Genomic DNA, 19,175 nt, shown 5'->3' on the forward strand with positions numbered 1-19,175 from the left:
AAGAGAGGGCGGAGCCTGAAAAGAAAAAAAGAAACACCTTGCTCACCTTGACTCTTCCGAACTCACAGGCGAGGTCCAGAGGCGTGTAGCAACCTTCATGCATTTTTAAGAGAGGGCGGAGCCTGAAAAGAAAAAAAGAAACACCTTGCTCACCTTGACTCTTCCGAACTCACAGGCGAGGTCCAGAGGCGTCTTCTTGGCCTTGTTGACCAGACACGGGTTGGACTGATGCTGCAGCAACATCTCAGACTGCAGAGAAACAAACGTGAGCACGTTAACGTGAGAGTCTGCTCCCCGCACAGCAGGTGGCGCTGTGGAGGCTAATGTACAACACGATCGTCGCTCCCACACGTTCACATCGCTGGGACCTCAGCTTCACTTCCTGTTTACTGTTGGCTGAGTTACATTGTGTAGATGTTTCACTGAGTGTAGACTTCGAACATGGCCACGCCCACACTTCAGCATCAGTGTAATATTCATAATATCTCACACGGTCGGACCATTAACAGATGAACAGTTGATTATGAGTCGTGTTGGACTCACCACCTCGAAGTGTCCGTACTGAGCTGCCAGGTGCAGCGGGATGTGTCCGTCCAGCGAGACGCCGTTGACCGAGGCGCCGGAGCGAAGCAGCGTCAGGACGGACTCGGCTTTCCCCTGCCAGGCTGCGTAATGCAGCGGACGCATTCCTGCAGTGGCGGACACACAACAACAACAGACACACACACACACACACACACACACACACACACGTCAGCATCACTTCCTGCCCCTCCTCAGCTGCAAATATAAGATCTGATTACTGATGCTGATCCCCGACCGACAAGACGCTCGGTCGGCTTCACGTCATCTGTATCTTCATGAAAAAAGTATTTAGTGTAGCTTAATGGAGTTTTTACTGGATAGTTTTTAGATTTATAGATATTATTCTTTCTGCCGTTAATGAACCTGATCACATCCATAGGATTCTCCCACTTTTGTCGCCAATATACAAATCAGCAGCACCAAACATATTATATATATATATATATATATATATATATATATATATATATATATATATATATATATATATATATATATATATATATATATATATATATATATGTATATATATATATATATAGGGCTGGGTGATACTGCGTGTGTGTGTGTGTGTGTCTGACCGTTGCTGTCCTTGACGTCCACGCTGGCCTGAGCCTCCAGCAGCGCCGACAGCAGCTCTGTGGTTCCTGTGAGAGCCGCATGGTGCAGCGCCGAGAACCTGGGAGACAGAGAGAGAGAGGTCAAAGGTCAAGAGCTATGTCACTTGTTGCCATGGTTACGGCTGGCGGGAGTTTTCCCAGCCCTCTGCTGGTCCACGTGTCAGGGTGAAAACTCTGTGTCGTGTTTCAGTTTGTAGACGATGACGACGCCACGTTCAGAGAATCAGGGTCCAGAACAACATCACACCTCAGGTGAACCAGATCATGTGACTGTTGTGTCTGCAGGTCGACGTCTGACTCACACAATGATCGGACTCTCCCTCCGTCTCATTGGCTCAGACAAACCACAGAACTTCATGATTTCACTCAGCTCCAGTTTCAGGCAGGGTTTTACTTTTCATCTGGAAGAAACACAGACGCCCCGATTTGTTCAGACGCTGACGAGTCTGAACGAACTTGTTTTAATCGGCGCTCTGTCTTTTTTTATCAGTGGGTCGTAGACTGATACACTGTTAAAGTTCTGTTACAATAAAGTTTAATAAAGTTCTGATACAATAAATTTAAATTAAATTAAATAAGTTCTGTTATAATAAAGTTAAATAAAGTTGAATACAGTTAAATACAGTACTGTTATGATAAACAGTTAGCTGTTAGCAGTTAGCAGAGAGGTAACCACTCTTTATGCTCTACGCTTTACATGCAGATGCTAACTGGCTAGCTCCCGGGCTAACCGTTAGCTTGTTGCTAGGTGTCATTATGCTACTGAAGCTCAGTGTAAAAAATAAATTACATATTGATTCAGGCAGATTAAAAAAAAACTTGTTATTCAATCATATCTTCAGTTGAAACAAGTTGGAAAATGCTGCCACAGAATAAGAGTCTAAAAAGATTAATGACTCACAGATGAATGAAGATAATCATCAGCCCTGTTTTCAACACATTCAGAGACTTTTATTGGTTTGATTTCACGCTCCTGCTTCGTATTAAAGTGAGAACAAGCTCCACAGTGTTTGAGGAAACAGCTGCAGGGAAAGACATTAGAGCAGATCTGCTCCAGACAGAATGAAGTACAAGACATGAACGAAGGAGGAGGAGGAGGAGGGGGGTTGTTTTTGTGCTGCTCGTCCTTCCTTTTCTTTCTGTTGCGTAATGTGAGCGACATTCGCATTCGTTCAAGCGAGCGCGGTCAGAGTCGTTGCTGAGGGCGACTCCAGCAGTAATGGACGGATCACTGAGAGGTTACAAAGAGCAGGAGAGAGCGAAGGAGGAGCTCGTCTGAGTCGGGAGGGTTTGAACTGCTGCTGGAGTCGGATTTAGAGTCGAGATAATTAGTCTGAAGAGGAGGAGGAGCAGACGGCTTTTCAGCTTCTGCGTTAGATTAGTTTGGAGTAAACTGGATGAGTTCTTCATGCGGAGCTCGGCCTCTAGAAACGTCGGGAGGATCTCAACGCTAATTGACTTTCGCGACATTGCGACACGCTTGAGTTAAAATATTCCAACTGGAGTGATGTGAATTTCGCGCCATTCGCGAAGCCTTTAGTTTGACTTTTGATGTAATCTCATCGTGCGAAAACAATTCTCGTCGCGTTTGGTGTGAACGCACCATACGAGCAGGGACAGTCAGGAAGCGAATGCTGGTTGATCGCGCCATCGTTTCCAAAGAGTCCATCTTTTGACCGTCCACACTACAACACTGCCGCGGGGATAACGCATTGAGAAAGAATTGAAAGGGGTGGGGGGCCCACAGATGGAGAGAGAAAGACCCTAACCCCCCCCAGTGTCATCCCTACAGACTGGAATGTACTGCGGTGGTATCAAATGCAACAAACGTCCCCCCAGAGTTACAGACGACATTCCTGTTGATAGTGCCACATTCCTGCAGAGTCCCAACCAATCACAGAGCTCTAAATCTTCCTTTGACTGCAGGTTGTCTGAAGGATTTCACAAGGGGGGGGGGCAGATTTCCAGTAAATTTGGTTGAAAAACCAAGAAAGAATCCATTGGTGGGATCTGGACCAAAACATTTTTTTCTCTCTTTCTTAAACATTGTCATTTTCAGAGATTTCCCAGATTATATTTCATGGATGTTGGAGTTTTTATGCTGGAGAACATTAAATGTCAATATGATTCGATTCATGTGGACAATTTTGGGAGAACGAGCTTTAGTTGGAGAGGATGTCCATTGAAAGAAATAATAAAATCATAAAAAGTGTTAGAAACGTTCATAAGAGTTCCAAGAGTGCAACAAACATTCCTATGAATAAAGTGAGGAACAGTTGGAAAACGTTTCCTCTTCCCGATGCTCAGGACTTTTAGTTTTACTAACTTTACTGATCTGCTTTAAAGTTTTCTAACATCGGGTCATCTTGCTTTTAATGTCTTTCTTTTTAAGTGACTTTAACCCATTTATTTTTTTACCTTTGGATCTGAAACTGAGACAGAGGAAGTGTTGGCTTTGGAAGCTTCCACATGGATTCTGCCGTGAGAGTAAAGGACCCTCTCCTCCCGGGACAAAAGGGCCAGAGCTCCCACCATCGCCCATTTCACAGGGACCCATTCCAACTCCTCTCTCCATGGAAACACAACCGACCAGCGAGTCGAGCGGCCGCCGGGGACTCGAACGCTAATTTGTCTCACAAGGAGACAGAAAAAGGAGCCTCCTGTGTTCTCAGTGTGCGTTTGTTTCTCACACACACACAATGAATTGCCAGTCTGCACAAACACCAACACGCCTGCAAAGACCCTGATTTGTGCCATTTCGTCTCTTCACAAACCAAACTTTCCCTTCATGAGTAATAAACTACAGAGCGCAGGTCTGTGCATACACCTGGAGGAGGAGGAGGATGAGGGGCTGCAAACTCCGCACATCATCTGTGAGGCTGTAAATTAATCTGCGGCGGAGGATCGGCAATGAAAACTTGGCGAAATGTAAAAGTATCTGACAGTATGTCAACGAAACACCGGATCCTCCAGTGGATTTAATGATCACATCATCAAATCAAGTAGAAAACACGCAGACAGATGAATATTAAACTTACTGTTCTGATCACTGAAGAGGAGGTTTCATCCCCCGTCCCATTGATTATTGCAAAACCTACTGAACACCGTAAACTTGGTGTTATGATGGAACATTGACCAAAAAAGTACTCGAGGCAGATGTTCAAAATTGAATGCATTTATTAAATTTTTGTAAAGGGAGAAAAACCAAAACCACCTCAGGAGACAATGTTCAGATTCATGGGGACTCATTACCTGGAATCGATCCTTCGCCATCACCCTGTTGAGTCTTAGATAGTGTCGGACTCTCTTCAAGTTTTAGGCCTTCTTCTTTGCTGGCAACTCCTCAGGCACCTCAGTCTCCACCGGTTTGGGATCAGGGAGATCCTTCATGAGGGAGTCAGCCCACCGCCTCACAAGGACCATGTAAGCTTCATATTTGTTTGTCGTCTTGGTATGAGGCTCTGACTCTGTCCAGTTCTTCTTGGAGAATCTCCTTGTTCTTCCTCTCCTCCTGGAGCTCAGCGTCCTGCTCAGCCCTCAGTTCTTGCAGTAAGATCTTGTCTTGTGACTCTCTGTCTGAACGAGACTTGATTTCTGTTTCAAGCTGAAGCTGAATGTCTTTAATCAGCAGCATCACTGTGAGGACTTCAGCGTCATACCTTTGTCTGTCCTCTTGGCATGAAGCACTGACTCTCTCCAGTTCTTCCTGGAGAATTTCTTTGTTCTTCCTCTCCACCTGGAGCTCATCCACCATCTTTTGATTAAGGACTTCCTGCTCAGCCTTCATTTTCTGCAGTAGGAACTGGTCTTGTGATGCAGTGTCAGCGAGAGACTTGATTTTGGTGTCAAGCTGAAGCTGAAGGTCGTCAGCCCGCTGCGTCACTGTGAGAAAGTCAGCGTATGAAGCTTGGATTGTCTCCAGCTCTTCTTGGAGAATCTCCTTGTTCTTCCTCTCCTCCTGGAGCTCAGCGTCCTGCTCAGCCCTCAGTTCTTGCAGTAAGATCTTGTCTTGTGACTCTCTGTCTGAACGAGACTTGATTTCTGTGTCAAGCTGATGCTGAAGGTCTTTAATCAGCTGCGTCACTGTGAGGACTTCAGCGTCATACCTTTGTTTGTCCTCTTGGCATGAAGCTTTGACTCTGTCCAGTTCTTCCTGGAGAATCTCTTTGTTCTTCCTCTCCACCTGGAGCTCATCCACCATCTTTTGACTGAGGGCTTCCTGCTCAGCCTTCATGTTCTGCAGTAAGATCTTGTCTTGTGACGCAGTGTCAGTGATAGACTTGATTTTGGTGTCAAGCTGAAGCTGAAGGTCGTCAGCCAACTGCGACACTGTGAGAAAGTCAGCTTCATACCTTTGTTTTTCTTCTTGGTATGAAGCTTTGATTCTCTCCATCTCTTCTTGAACAATCTCTTTGTTCTTCATCTCCTCCTGGAGCTCAGCGTCCTGCTCAGTGCTCAGGTCTTGCAACAAGATCTTGTCTTGTGACTCTCTCTCTGTGCAAGACTTGATTTTGTTGTCAAGCTGACGCTGAAGGTCTTTAACCAGCTGCCTCACTGTGAGAAAGTCAGCCTCATACCTTTGTTTGTCCTCTTGGTATGAAGCTCTGATTCTTTCCAGCTCTTCTTGGAGAATCTTCTTCTTCTTTCTCTCATCCACCATCTTTTGACTGAGGGCTTCCTGCTCAGCCTTCATTTTCTGCAGTAAGAGCTGATCTTGTGACGCAGTGTCAGTGAGAGACTGGATTTCGGTGTCAAGCTGAAGGTCGTCAGACTGCTGCGTCACTGTGAAGACTTCAGCTTCATAATTTTGTTTGTCCTCTTGGTATAAAGCTCTGACTCTGTCCAACTCTTCTTGGAGAATCTCCTTGTTGTGAGCGAGAGACTTGATTTTAGTGTTAAGCTGAAACTGAAGGTCGTCAGCCCGCTGCGTCACTGTGAGGACTTCAGCTTCATACCTTTGTTTGTCGTCTTGGTATGAGGCTCTGACCCTGTCCAGTTCTTCTTGGAGAATCTCCTTGTTCTTTCTCTCCTCCAGGAGCTCAGCCATCAGCTTTTGCAGCAAGACCTGGTGATGTGACTCTCTCTCTGTGCAAAAATTGATTTTTGTGTCAAGCTGATGAAGAAGGTTGTCAAGCCGCTGTGCCACTATGAGGACTTCAGCTTCATACCTTTGTTTGTCCTCTTGGTATGAGGCTCTGACTCTGTCCAGTTCTTCTTGGAGAATCTCCTTGTTCTTTCTCTCCTCCAGGAGCTGAGCATCTTGCTCAGCCCTCAGGTCTTGCAGCAAGATCTTGTCTTGTGACTCTCTGTCTCTGCCAGACTTGATTTCTGTGTCAAGCTGAAACTGAAGGTCCTCAACCAGCTTTGTGACAGTGAGGACTTCAGTTTCATACCTTTGTTTGTCCTCTTGGCATGACGCTCTGATTCTCTCCAGCTCTTCTTGGAGAACCTCCTTGTTCTTTCTCTCCTCCACCATCTTTTGACTGAGGGCTTCCTGCTCAGCCTTCATTTTCTGCAGTAAGATCTTGTCTTGTGACGCAGTGTCAGTGATAGACTTGATTTCTGTGATAAGCTGACGCAGAAAGTCATCAAGCCGCCGTGCCACTGTGAGGACTTCAGCTTCGTACCTTTGTTTGTCCTCTTGGTATGAGGCTCTGTCCAGTTCTTCTTGTAAAATCGCCTTGTTCTTCCTCTCCTCCTGGAGCTCAGCATCTTGCTCAGACCTCAGCTTCTGCAGCAAGAGCTGGTGTTGTGACTCTCTATTTGTGTGAGACTTGATTTCTGTGTCAAGCTGAAGCTGAAGGTCATCAGACCGCTGCGTCACTGTGAGGACTTCAGCTTCGTACTTTTGTTTGTCCTCTTGGCATGAGGCTCTGATCCTGTCCAGGACTTCCTGGAGAATCTCCTTGTTCTTCCCCTCCTCAAACATCTTCTGACTGAGGGCTCCCTGCTCAGCCCTCAGGTCTTGCAGTAAGATCTTGTCTTGTGACTCTCTCTCTGTACAAGACTTGATTTCTGTGTCAAGCTGACGCTGAAGGTCTCTAACCAGCTGCGTCACTGTGAGAAAGTCAGCCTCATACCTTTGTTTGTCCTCTTGGTATGAGGCTCTGACTCTGTCCAGTTCTTCTTGGAGAATCTCCTTGTTCTTCCTCTCCTCCAGGACCTCAGCCCTCAACTTTTGCAGCAAGACCTGGTGATGTGACTCTCTGTCTGTACAAGACTTGATTTCTGTGTCAAGCTGAAGCTGAAGGTCGTCAGACCTCTGCCTCACTGTGAGGACTTCAGCTTCATAGCTTTGTTTGTCCTCTTGGCATGAGGCTCTGATCCTGTCCAGTTCTTCCTTGAGAATCTCCTTGTTCTTCCCCTCCTCAAACATCTTCTGACTGAGGGCTCCCTGCTCAGCCCTCAGGTCTTGCAGTAAGATCTTGTCTTGTGACTCTCTCTCTGTACAAGACTTGATTTCTGTGTCAAGCTGACGCTGAAGGTCTCTAACCAGCTGCGTCACTGTGAGAAAGTCAGCCTCATACCTTTGTTTGTCCTCTTGGTATGAGGCTCTGACTCTGTCCAGTTCTTCTTGGAGAATCTCCTTGTTCTTCCTCTCCTCCAGGACCTCAGCCCTCAACTTTTGCAGCAAGAGCTGGTGATGTGACTCTCTGTCTGTACAAGACTTGATTTCTGTGTCAAGCTGAAGCTGAAGGTCGTCAGACCTCTGCCTCACTGTGAGGACTTCAGCTTCATAGCTTTGTTTGTCCTCTTGGCATGAGGCTCTGATCCTGTCCAGTTCTTCCTTGAGAATCTCCTTGTTCTTCCCCTCCTCAAACATCTTCTGACTGAGGGCTCCCTGCTCAGCCCTCAAGTCTTGCAGTAAGATCTTGTCTTGTGACTCTCTCTCTGTACAAGACTTGATTTCTGTGTCAAGCTGACGCTGAAGGTCTCTAACCAGCTGCGTCACTGTGAGAAAGTCAGCCTCATACCTTTGTTTGTCCTCTTGGTATGAGGCTCTGACTCTGTCCAGTTCTTCTTGGAGAATCTCCTTGTTCTTCCTCTCCTCCAGGACCTCAGCCCTCAACTTTTGCAGCAAGAGCTGGTGATGTGACTCTCTGTCTGTACAAGACTTGATTTCTGTGTCAAGCTGAAGCTGAAGGTCGTCAGACCTCTGCCTCACTGTGAGGACTTCAGCTTCATAGCTTTGTTTGTCCTCTTGGCATGAGGCTCTGATCCTGTCCAGTTCTTCCTTGAGAATCTCCTTGTTCTTCCCCTCCTCAAACATCTTCTGACTGAGGGCTCCCTGCTCAGCCCTCAGGTCTTGCAGTAAGATCTTGTCTTGTGACTCTCTCTCTGTACAAGACTTGATTTCTGTGTCAAGCTGACGCTGAAGGTCTCTAACCAGCTGCGTCACTGTGAGAAAGTCAGCCTCATACCTTTGTTTGTCCTCTTGGTATGAGGCTCTGACTCTGTCCAGTTCTTCTTGGAGAATCTCCTTGTTCTTCCTCTCCTCCAGGACCTCAGCCCTCAACTTTTGCAGCAAGAGCTGGTGATGTGACTCTCTGTCTGTACAAGACTTGATTTCTGTGTCAAGCTGAAGCTGAAGGTCGTCAGACCTCTGCCTCACTGTGAGGACTTCAGCTTCATAGCTTTGTTTGTCCTCTTGGCATGAGGCTCTGATCCTGTCCAGTTCTTCCTTGAGAATCTCCTTGTTCTTCCCCACCTCAAACATCTTCTGACTGAGGGCTCCCTGCTCAGCCTTCAGGTCTTGCAGTAAGATCTTGTCTTGTGACTCTCTCTCTGTACAAGACTTGATTTCTGTGTCAAGCTGACGCTGAAGGTCTTTAACCAGCTGCGTCACTCCCATAAAGTCAGCCTCATACCTTTGTTTGTCCTCTTGGTATAAAGCTCTGATTCTCTCCAACTCTTCTTGGAGAATCTCCTTGTTGTCTGCAAGAGACTTGATTTTGGTGTCAAGGTGTAGCTGTAGGTCGTCAGCCCGCTGCGTCACTGTGAGGACTTCAGCCTCATACCTTTGTTTGTCTTCTTGGCATGAAGCTCTGACTCGGTCCAGTTCTTCCTGGATAATCAGTTTGCTCTCCTTCTCTACCTGTTCAGGCGTCTGGCGACAGGCGTCCTCCTCAGCGGTCGGTTTCTGTGTCACCTGGTCTCTGTGTGACTTGATTTGCTTGTGAAGATCACACTTGTGGTCGTAGGCCAGCTGTGTGGCCGTCATGTCGTTGGTTTGGTCAAGTGAGGTCTGGCTGTCGTCTTGCTGACATCGTTTCCTCCACAGGTTCTGAACGGCAGAAAATGAGAGCACACTTGAGCGGTCCCTGTTCCGATCTCTGGCCTCTTTAGGGATTTTCCTGTTTTGGGGCATGTTGTACGTTGTGGTGGATCCTAAATGATCTTGATGTGTAAAGTGAAAGTTGTTCTCTGGCTGAATAAGTCAGTGGAGAGCTGCAGCTCTACATACTGTACATAAGAGCTCTGATGATGTCACCATGGAATGCCTTTGAAGTGGCCTGTGAAGCGACTTTTGATCTTGAGGATTCCCTTTCTTCTTCTACAGTATTTTTTCTACTTGTTTACAATTTAAACTCAAGACTGAACACACATTAAAAACCTGTTATTGATCTCAAATTGATCTCTTAATATATATTAAGGCAGAGGCGTGAGGAGGTGTGGCTGCTCACCTGGGAAACTGTGTATCTCTACTGATTGGTCGAAATTTGGTTTATTTCAAATTAGAGCCGAACACTATGGATGTTTTGGGCTGATACCGATATTAAGGAGTAAAACATTTCCGATACTGATACTAATGTTTCCTGATTTGCCTTTGTGTTTTCTCTGTGAACATCTTATCTGAACTCTACAGTTAAGATGGATTTTCATCCTGATATAGATGTCATCAATAAAAGGACAAAAGTGCACATATTTGTGATTAATGTTGTGACTATATTAATAAATATAATAATATTTCATCATAATTCAAGAGTGTTTCAAGGGACTTTGGGGGCTCAGCCCACATCATAATGATGATTCCATTATTCAAAACTTCAAATCATTCTTTTACTTTCAATATTATAATCTAAGTACAGAGACATGAATAATAGTAAAGTGGTGAAGTGGAGGTCGACGTGGCTGCCCTGTGGTGACCACGTCAAAGCTTCGCTGATCGACAACATGCAGATGTGTCTGTGGTTCGTCAGCAGACGAAACGACCGAGTCACAGAAACAGAAACTCTGGATTAAAGCGAAGCCACAAGAACCAAGAAGAGAAAGAAAAGATTGTCTGTCAACTGAGTTTGTGTAAACACGATATGACACGAACAAGTGCAGCTGGCGACGTGCAGGACGGACCCTGGAGGATTGTGGGAAGTTGTGTGTTGACGATGTTGTTTAGATGCGGCGCTGAGATTAACTGCAGCGGAGGCGGAGTGTCGTCTGAGCTGCGACGCCCGGCGACACTGATGAATGATGAAAAAACTTTATTTTCTGTCTGAGAGCTGCTTCCCCATGGAGGCTATTAGCCCCAGCACACACACACACACACACACACACACACACACACACACACACACACACACACACACACACACACACACACACACACACACACACACACACACACACACACACACACACACACACACACACACACACACACACACACACACACACACACGGCTTTGAACTAGTTCTGTACACAATCAACAGGATCACAGCTTATTAGCTTTATTAACGTCCAGCTTGTAAACGTGACGCAAACTGTTTCACTTTTTTCAGGTAGAAATGTTTTTGCTGAGCAAGACTTAATTTCTTTTCTTCTCTGCGGCTGAAACAGGCCGAAGACGTGATGTTGTCTGTCAGTAAATTATCAAACGTTACCGGTCGGCATCAGACTTCGCAGCTAGTTAGCAGCAGCCCGGAGCAACTGATAACATAAACACACAGAATCCATCAGTTACACTTTTAAAAACAGTCGATCCGTGAAAACATATATCAGATGTTGCTCTGATCTTGGATTCAGATCTGCTCGATGAGCTTCCAGGCAGCGTTGTGAACGTGGAGGATACGAACTTAACCCTAACCCTGCTAAATTAACCACCAACTATTTTGATCGTTTTTATGAGAAAAAAAATCTCTGATTTCAGCTTCTTAAATGTGAATATGTTCTGGTTCTTTGCTCCTCTGCGACAGTGAACTGAAGATCTTCGGTGTGAGGACAAAACAAAACATCATGGTGGAGGTTTGGGAAACACGATCGACATTCTCCAACATTTTATGAACCAAACAACTGATCGATGAATCGAGAAAATAATGGACAGATGAATTGATAATGAAAATAATTCTTAAATCGTGTGCGGTGATGTAGAGAGATGAACAAAACACGTTGTTGTGGCGAGACGCCGCTGAGTCCGGAGGGAGAGACGGGCTGAGAGGAAGGAGCAGTAATAAGAAAAAGCGAAAACTTTTTAACAAAGAGAAATATTAATGAGCAGAGACTTTGACTTTCTTTCATCTCCTGCTCCTCCAGGCTTAACGAGCTCCGAGGGAGAAGTGTCGTCAGTCAGCGTTTCACAGCCTGAGGCTCGACGCGCGGGAGGCGACACACGAGCTGTACGCGGCGCTTGTTGACGGCAGACGTCAGCTGACTCGTCTGAACGCAGCACGACGAGTCTCCTGCAGAGTTCTGCAGACGACTGGACACATTTTACAGAGCCGACTTCATCACTCACCCGTCTGAGTCCTGGTAGTTCACGTTCAGCCTCTTGGTGGAGCCCAGCAGCTCTGAAACACACACACACACACACAACGTTAACGTTTGATCAGCGTCTGGTTCTCTGTCCTGACCAGCAGGGGGCGACTCTGTGAGAACATGACTCGACTTCCCTCTTGATACATAACGTCAGTGAAACATTTTCCTGAGGAGTTTGTGGTTCAAGGATTCGTCAACACATGATGTTAATTTTGTACATTATGGTTCATTTACAGTCACATAGACCATGGCAGCATGAAAAAACAAACATAGGAAAAAATAAAATAAATCCTTTTTTTAAACTATAACCGACACTAAACATCCAACAGGAATAAATAATAAGATTACAAATATTTGAAAGAATTAATAATTTAAATAATAAGATGATAGAGTAGATCAATTGACGAAAATAAATGAAACAAACAAAACAATAAATACAGCAATTGTCACAGACATAGCATCACAGTTTATCTATTTATTTACTTCAACTCATGTGATTTGATTTTATACTCAGTGTGATGAAAGAGTTCAACCGTAGTTCCTGTGGGAGGCAGCGATGGCTTCAGAGACTCTGCAGGACGATAGAGTCGATGAAGACCTGATCTCACAGGAGACGGTGGCCCGGGACGGGGACAGACCGGAGTCACCGCGGGACATCCAGCCGGCGTCAGCGAGGAGATACACCGGATCATAAATCTCTCCTCCCTGACGAAGCTGCATTAGCCTCTGACCCGGGTCCGACCTCCCCTGTCACAGGACGGTCCGTCACTGAGATCGTCTTTGATCTGCTGCCAGACGAATACTCCCTGCTTCTGCTTCTGGCTCCCCCCCCCCCGCCCCCGCCCCCCCATTCCCTCACTGGGATGTTGTGACGTTCTGTCTGCGTCTAATCAGCACGTCGTCATAATGTCGCGGTGAGAGAGAACAGTTGAGCCGACAGGTAGGGGGCAGTGTCGAGGCAGATACTCGCCACCGTCACGATGTCCAACCTCCTCCAGAGTCGCCACGTTTTTTATTTATTTACAGAATGTGAATCCAGACGTTCTCCAGTCTGAGCTCAGTGCTGCCTCTGGTGGACAACTGCAGTAACACGTAGTACAGGGCGAGTACGTGAACGTTACGCTTGTCTACAAGAACACGAGGCTGAAAACCAGAGTTTATCTCAAACATCCACGACTGGTCGGCTGCAAATCATGTGACTGAGGTCAGTGTTTACTTCCAGAGGTCAGAGGAGAGTGGGAGGTCAAAGGTCAGTCAGCAGGGGGCCTTTACTGGGGAGGAAAATGACCATCCACCACAACAAGCACACACACACACACACACACACACACACACACACACACACACACACACACACACACACACACACACACACACACACACACACACACACACACACACACACACACACACACACACACACACACACACACACACACAGTGTTTGAAGTCATCCCCTGTGGCAGATGCTTTGATAATGACCTGGATTTTATAATTCATGTGAATTAATCAGCAGATGAAACGAGACAAAGACGAAAAACCTGCAGACGCACAGACGACAAACAGACCAGAGCACAGACCAGGTCCACATCCACAGACCAGGTCTTCAGACCAGGTCCACATCCACAGACCAGGTCCACAGACCAGGTCCACATCCACAGACCAGGTCTTCAGACCAGGTCCACATCCACAGACCAGGTCCACAGACCAGGTCCACATCCACAGAACAGGTCCACATCCACCAGGTTTTCAGAGTCTGTGGTTCAGGTTCAGTGTAATGAAATATTTTTCTGTATGTACCAAGATCTGAACCACCTCATCACCACTCGTCACTTGACGACAGTCATGTCAAATGTTGTAACTGACCGTCCTCAACATCATCATCATCTTCATCATCATCTGCTGCACATTTGTTCTGAGTTATTTTTTGCTGCTGTTGGCGGAGCGGCTCTCTGGTTCAGCTCCGACATTCTGCAGCGACTCAGTCTCTTTTTTTTAATAATTTCAGCTGGAAGAAAAAAACGTCCCGCGGATCTTTACGCCGCAAGAATGTTTCTTCAAGTCTGCAAACCCGAGAAGTCTCTGGGGAGTCGGGCCTCAGAGTCTCGGGCTGGAAGAGAATCTGTTGTAAAACTCTACAGACTCTAAAATTAGACGAACCACTGCCAGTATCAGAACTATGATTACACGTCCGCGGGCCACGCCTCGCACGCCTCTTTGTTTCTCAGGACTCGAGAGCGGAGCTGCAGTCAAGACGACAAACAAACAGCCGGTGTGTTCCCGCCCTGCTCGCTGCGGCCGAGCGGCAGTTCAAGAGCAACGGGGCCGAGCTCCAAACGGACCACGATCGAGTCCGGTCAGAGACACAGCTGAGCTGCAGCTCCGCCCACAACACATTCATACTGCACATTACATGTTGAAGCCTAAATATAAACAGGCCTGGAACACGCAGCGATGATCGGGCGCTTGCACAGACGCGCAAACTTCCTGTGTCCACGTACATCATTAGATGTAGAGTACAACATCTACATTTAATGTAAATGGGACGATGTTTGTCACGTGACTTCCTGTTGCCTTTGATAAGGAGCAACTTCCTGTTTCATGGTGTCAAGGATCGAAAATCGCCACGTCTTCGTCGCGGCAAAGACCTCAGATGAAACTCAAGTTTTTAGTAACTTAAGATCCCGTGGGTCTCGAGATGACACTCACCAAATTTGAAGTCGGTCACGTGAAATCTGTCGGAGGAGTTCATTAAAGTACGATGTGCGAAAATGTCCCCCCAAAAAATGCGCCCGAATTTTCACACTCAAATCAAAATGGCCGACTCCCTGTTGGTCGGAGATCATGGCTGCCAGAGGCTTTTTGTAGGTCTTGACGTGAAACACGTGCCGACCACATTTCGTTAATCTACATCACATTTAAGCGCGGGGCCTAAAAAAGGATAGAACACGATGCACGTCTTCAGCTGGTTAAAGCCCCAGCTTGTAATTTTTGTAATTTTCTGGCGCCATCTGGTGGTAAAGTTGCAAAGCTGCAACCAACTGAGCACCCGACAGAAGACACTTTATGGCAGCGCACCGCTGATTCCATTTCCTGGTTTCTGGCAGCGTCTGAAAATTCATCGTGAACGCGACGTATTCTGGACCTGGAGACTCACACGGAGGTCGGTCCACCTCATGGAACTATATTTGACTCATATGAACATAGTTATGGACAATATATTACATTTATATGAATACGTTCTTCTAAATATTACACAGTGTAGCAGGTTTACTACACTACAACAACACAAGTATGGGGACACAGAGAGAGTTAGAGTGTGTAACTCGGAGAGAGTGAGTGTGTTTGACGCAGCCGCTCGTTTGAAGATTTAAAGTCTCGGAGGGAAACGTGGGGAACCAATCAGCCGCTCCGCTCTGCTCTTCAGAGAGGAACACAGGAAGTGTTTGTCCAGACAAGCTCGTCTGTTATCTGTCCTCAGAGGGACGACGACGACGTGATGGAGGTTCAGACTCTATTATATAAATATTCTCTGCTTCTCTGTGTCAAACTGAACTCGAGTGTTTGAACAAAACAAGAAATCTTTCTGTTTGACAAGTCACAGACTAAATCAATAATGAAAAGAATCTGCTGCTGCTGATCATTTCCAGAAAGAAGTGTTTGAAAGAAGAGAGCGAGTCTTTCCTCTTCCTGGTTACCAGCGGCTCAGAGTGAACTGTGGGATGTTTCCTATAGCGTTGGTTCAGAGGTGTGTGTGCGTGTGTGTGTGTGATTGTTGGCTCCTGTAATAATAAGACTTGTGGGCCTCGACTTTCTTAACGTGCCGTTGAACATCAGATTGAGCTGGTGATGAACGACAGACGCGTTGTTTACATTCCAGTCGAGCCTGCGGAGCGCCGGGCCACGAGGTCCAGAGACTCTGCCGTGTGTGTGTGTGTGTGTGTGTGTGTGTGCGTTATCAGCCTCTCCTCGTCAGCTGATAGATGTTGTTGTAGCGGCCCACTCAGGAGTGATTCAGAAGTTTGGTGGCGTCGGTTGTGGAACCTGCACATCATCGTGGAGAGTTGACACGTTTCAGTCCAGTTCTCAGATCTTGACACTTCCTGTCCGTCAAAGAACTGATTTCCACCGTTTTGTTGGAAATGAACAGATGCTGAAAGCTGAAATATAAATTACATGATTTTGCACAAAACCTAATTTTTAGTGACGGTTGTGAGTAAAACACTCGTCGTGTCGAGCTCTGAGCTTCACATCGACCCTCCGTGTTGTGGTGCGTGAAGCTGAAAACTGGAGCAGCGAGAGGTTAGATCACGTTATCATCCTCCCTCCTCTGTCGGCCTGTCACTCAGTGTGTGTTTGTGTGTGTGTGTGGGGGGGGGGGTTTCTCCATGGAACAATAGTGTTGGCAAAGGAGGAAGTGGAGAAGGGGCCCAGCTTTGTTCCCGAGAGCTGTTCCACGCCTCAACACTACAGGTCCCACCACCGCCCTCTGAGTCCCAGTCACGGCCAGGTCACACACACACACACACACACATCACACACACACACACACATCACATACATCACACACACACACACACACACACCACATACATCACACAAACACACATCACACACACACACACACACACACACACACATCACACACACACACACACACACACATCACATACATCACACACACACACATCACACACACACACACACATCACATACATCACACACACACACACACACACACACACATCACACACACACACACACACACACACATCACACACACACATCACACACACACACACACACACACACACACACACACACACACACACACACACACACACACACACACACACACACACACACACACACACACACACACACACACACACACACACACACACACACACACACACACACACACACACACACACACACAGATTCATGAGCTCTGTTGACTCAGAGACCACGACACACATCCGACCTCTCAGGACACAGATTCCTGTCTCGGTTGCCAGGTAGTTTCTGGTGTTCAGTGAGAGTCTTACGTCTGCCGGCTGTGGCCTCACTGCTCGGGATCATCTACAGGGAAACGCACGTTCCTTTTGTATCATCAGTGATTTGATACTGACGCAGTTTGTGACTGACAGAAGAGAAAAGTCAGAAAGTCGAATAAAAAATATTGACTAGTCTTTAATGAGATGTGTGTGTGTGTGTGTGTGTGTGTGTGTGTGTGTGTGTGTGTGTGTGTGATGTGTGTGTGTGTGTGTGTGTGATGTGAAGTGATGTGTGTGTGTGTGTGTGTGTGTGTGTGTGTGTGTGTGTGTGTGTGTGATGTGTGTGGTGTGATGTGATGTGTGTGTGTCTGTGTGTGTGTGTGTGTCTGTGTGTGTGTGTGTGTCTGTGTGTGTGTGTGTGTGTGTCTGTGTGTGTGTGTGTGTGTGTGTGTGTGATGTCTGTGATGTGTGTGTGTCTGTGTGTGTGTGTGTGTCTGTGTGTGTGTGTGTCTGTGTGTGTGTGTGTGTGTCTGTGTGTGTGTGTGTGTGTGTGTGTGTGTGTGTGTGTGATGTCTGTGATGTGATGTGTGTGTGTGTGTGTGTGTGTGATGTGAAGTGATGTGATGTGTGTGTGTGTGTGTGTGTGTGTGTGTGTGTGTGTGTGATATGTGTGTGTGTGTGTGATGTGTGTGTGTGTGTGTGTGTGTGTGTGTGTGTGATGTGAAGTGATGTGATGTGTGTGTGTGTGTGTGTGTGTGTGTGATGTGTGTGTGTGTGTGTGTGTGTGATGTGTGTGTGTGTGTGTGTGTGTGTGTGTGTGTGTCTGTGTGTGTGTCTGTGTGTGTGTGTGTGTGTGTGTGTGTGTGTGTGATGTCTGTGATGTGATGTGTGTGTGTGAGTGTGTGTGTGTGTATGTGTGATGTGTGTGATGTGTGTGTGTGTGTGTGTGTGTGTGTGTGTGTGTGATGTGTGTCTGTGTGTGTGTGTGTATGTGTGATGTATGTGTGATGTATGTGTGATGTGTGTGATGTGTGTGTGTGTGTGTGTGTGTGTGTGTATGTGTGATGTGTGGTGTGTGTGTGTGTGTGTGTGTGTGTGTGTGTATGTGTGATGTATGTGTGATGTATGTGTGATGTGATGTGATGTGTTGTGTGTGTGTGTGTGTATGTGTGTGTATGTGTGATGTGTGTGATGTGATGTGATGTGATGTGTGTGTGTGTGTGTGTGTGTGTGTGTGTGTGTGTGTGTGTGTGTGTGTGTGTGTTCCTGTTTCTGTCCACACACATTGTTCGGGGGGATGTGAGCTCAGCTCCACACCCGTTCCTCCTCCTCTGCTCATAATGGACCTTTCCTCACATTACCCAGAAACACCCCAAGTGTCCGTGCTGTGAGCTCTCCTGGCCTCCGTACTGAAGGGCCAAAAGAACAACACCTGTAGTCATGGCAACGCTAAACAAAGAAATGGAGAGCGATCGCCGCAGGACGTTTCCAAGTCGCAAGAAATGCACAATAAAAAAATATAAGCCTGATGAAAACTGTGGATGTTTCCCTCTGGACGTCGTGAGGCCTCGCTGGGAAAAGAGCAGCGAGACTCTGTCACTCTCTCTCTGTCCTTTCTCCCTTTGACACCACCAGGAAGAGAGAGGTTGAATTCCAGCCTCAGAAAATAAGGGAATCGGAGGAATCGCTAGGAGGATTCACATTCCAACACAGTGACATCACCGCCTCCCTCTGACAAAAGGCTCATGGCTCAAACACACAAGTCTGAAGTGAAGTGAGAGTTTCACAGCTGAGTCGGACGTCACGCGGAGCCGCCGCTCCTCCAACTGGACTCATCACAAAAACTCACACACAAGTTTCGCAAAAGGAAATGAATCCAATTTGAGCATCTCACCGCAGTTCTGACCCAAATGAGTGTTTCTCTGAAGGAGGAACGGAGGAACGTTCCTCAGACACAAAATGTAAACGTGCGAGTCGGACTCAGGATCCTTGGACGAGAAACATCGATCAGTCAGAGGAAACGATTATTCATCATCCATTAATCTGTCCATTATTTCTCGATTAAATGATTAGTTGTTTGGTTCTTGAAATGTCGATCGTGTTTCCCAAAACTCCAAGACGATGTTTTGTTTTGTTCACAAACTAAAGATATTCACTTTTCTGTCACAGAGGAGCAAAACATATTCACATTTAAGAAGCAACAGTTAATCGATTAGTAATCGA

The 19,175-nt window shown here is 46.6% G+C and overlaps 2 protein-coding genes across 10 annotated transcripts in view; both read right to left on the minus strand.

Moving 5' to 3' along the window:
* The window catches only part of LOC118289074 (caskin-2-like), a 40,176-nt gene that overhangs the window by 12,989 nt on the left and 8,012 nt on the right, over nucleotides 1-19,175 (minus strand). For 5 of the 9 annotated variants that reach the window (XM_047328224.1, XM_047328223.1, XM_047328222.1 and 2 more), the window contains exons 1-5: nucleotides 12,489-12,507; nucleotides 11,936-11,987; nucleotides 1,167-1,264; nucleotides 544-689; nucleotides 154-249 (exon numbers count right to left, since the gene is read on the minus strand). In XM_047328224.1, the coding sequence (XP_047184180.1) occupies nucleotides 154-249; nucleotides 544-687 (240 nt within the window). In that variant the 5' untranslated portion in view covers nucleotides 688-689; nucleotides 1,167-1,264; nucleotides 11,936-11,987; nucleotides 12,489-12,507. Of the gene's footprint in view, nucleotides 1-46; nucleotides 250-543; nucleotides 690-1,166; nucleotides 1,265-11,935; nucleotides 11,988-12,488; nucleotides 12,508-19,175 lie in introns of those variants that run through there. The other 4 variants (XM_047328227.1, XM_047328221.1, XM_035615763.2 and 1 more) reach the window with 2 other exon arrangements.
* Nucleotides 4,365-9,655, minus strand: LOC124849454 (centriolin-like). Its single transcript, XM_047328217.1, has one exon. It carries the CDS (start codon nucleotides 9,571-9,573, stop codon nucleotides 4,636-4,638), a length of 4,938 nt encoding a protein of 1,645 aa, XP_047184173.1. The 5' UTR covers nucleotides 9,574-9,655; the 3' UTR covers nucleotides 4,365-4,635.

The sequence above is a fragment of the Scophthalmus maximus genome, chromosome 17, assembly GCF_022379125.1.
Source record: "Scophthalmus maximus strain ysfricsl-2021 chromosome 17, ASM2237912v1, whole genome shotgun sequence".
In the NCBI taxonomy this organism is placed as follows: domain Eukaryota; kingdom Metazoa; phylum Chordata; class Actinopteri; order Pleuronectiformes; family Scophthalmidae; genus Scophthalmus; species Scophthalmus maximus.

Excerpts from the sequence above, each read along its gene's own strand:
- LOC124849454 (XM_047328217.1), bottom strand. The coding sequence starts at position 9,573 with ATGCCCCAAAACAGGAAAATCCCTAAAGAGGCCAGAGATCGGAACAGG.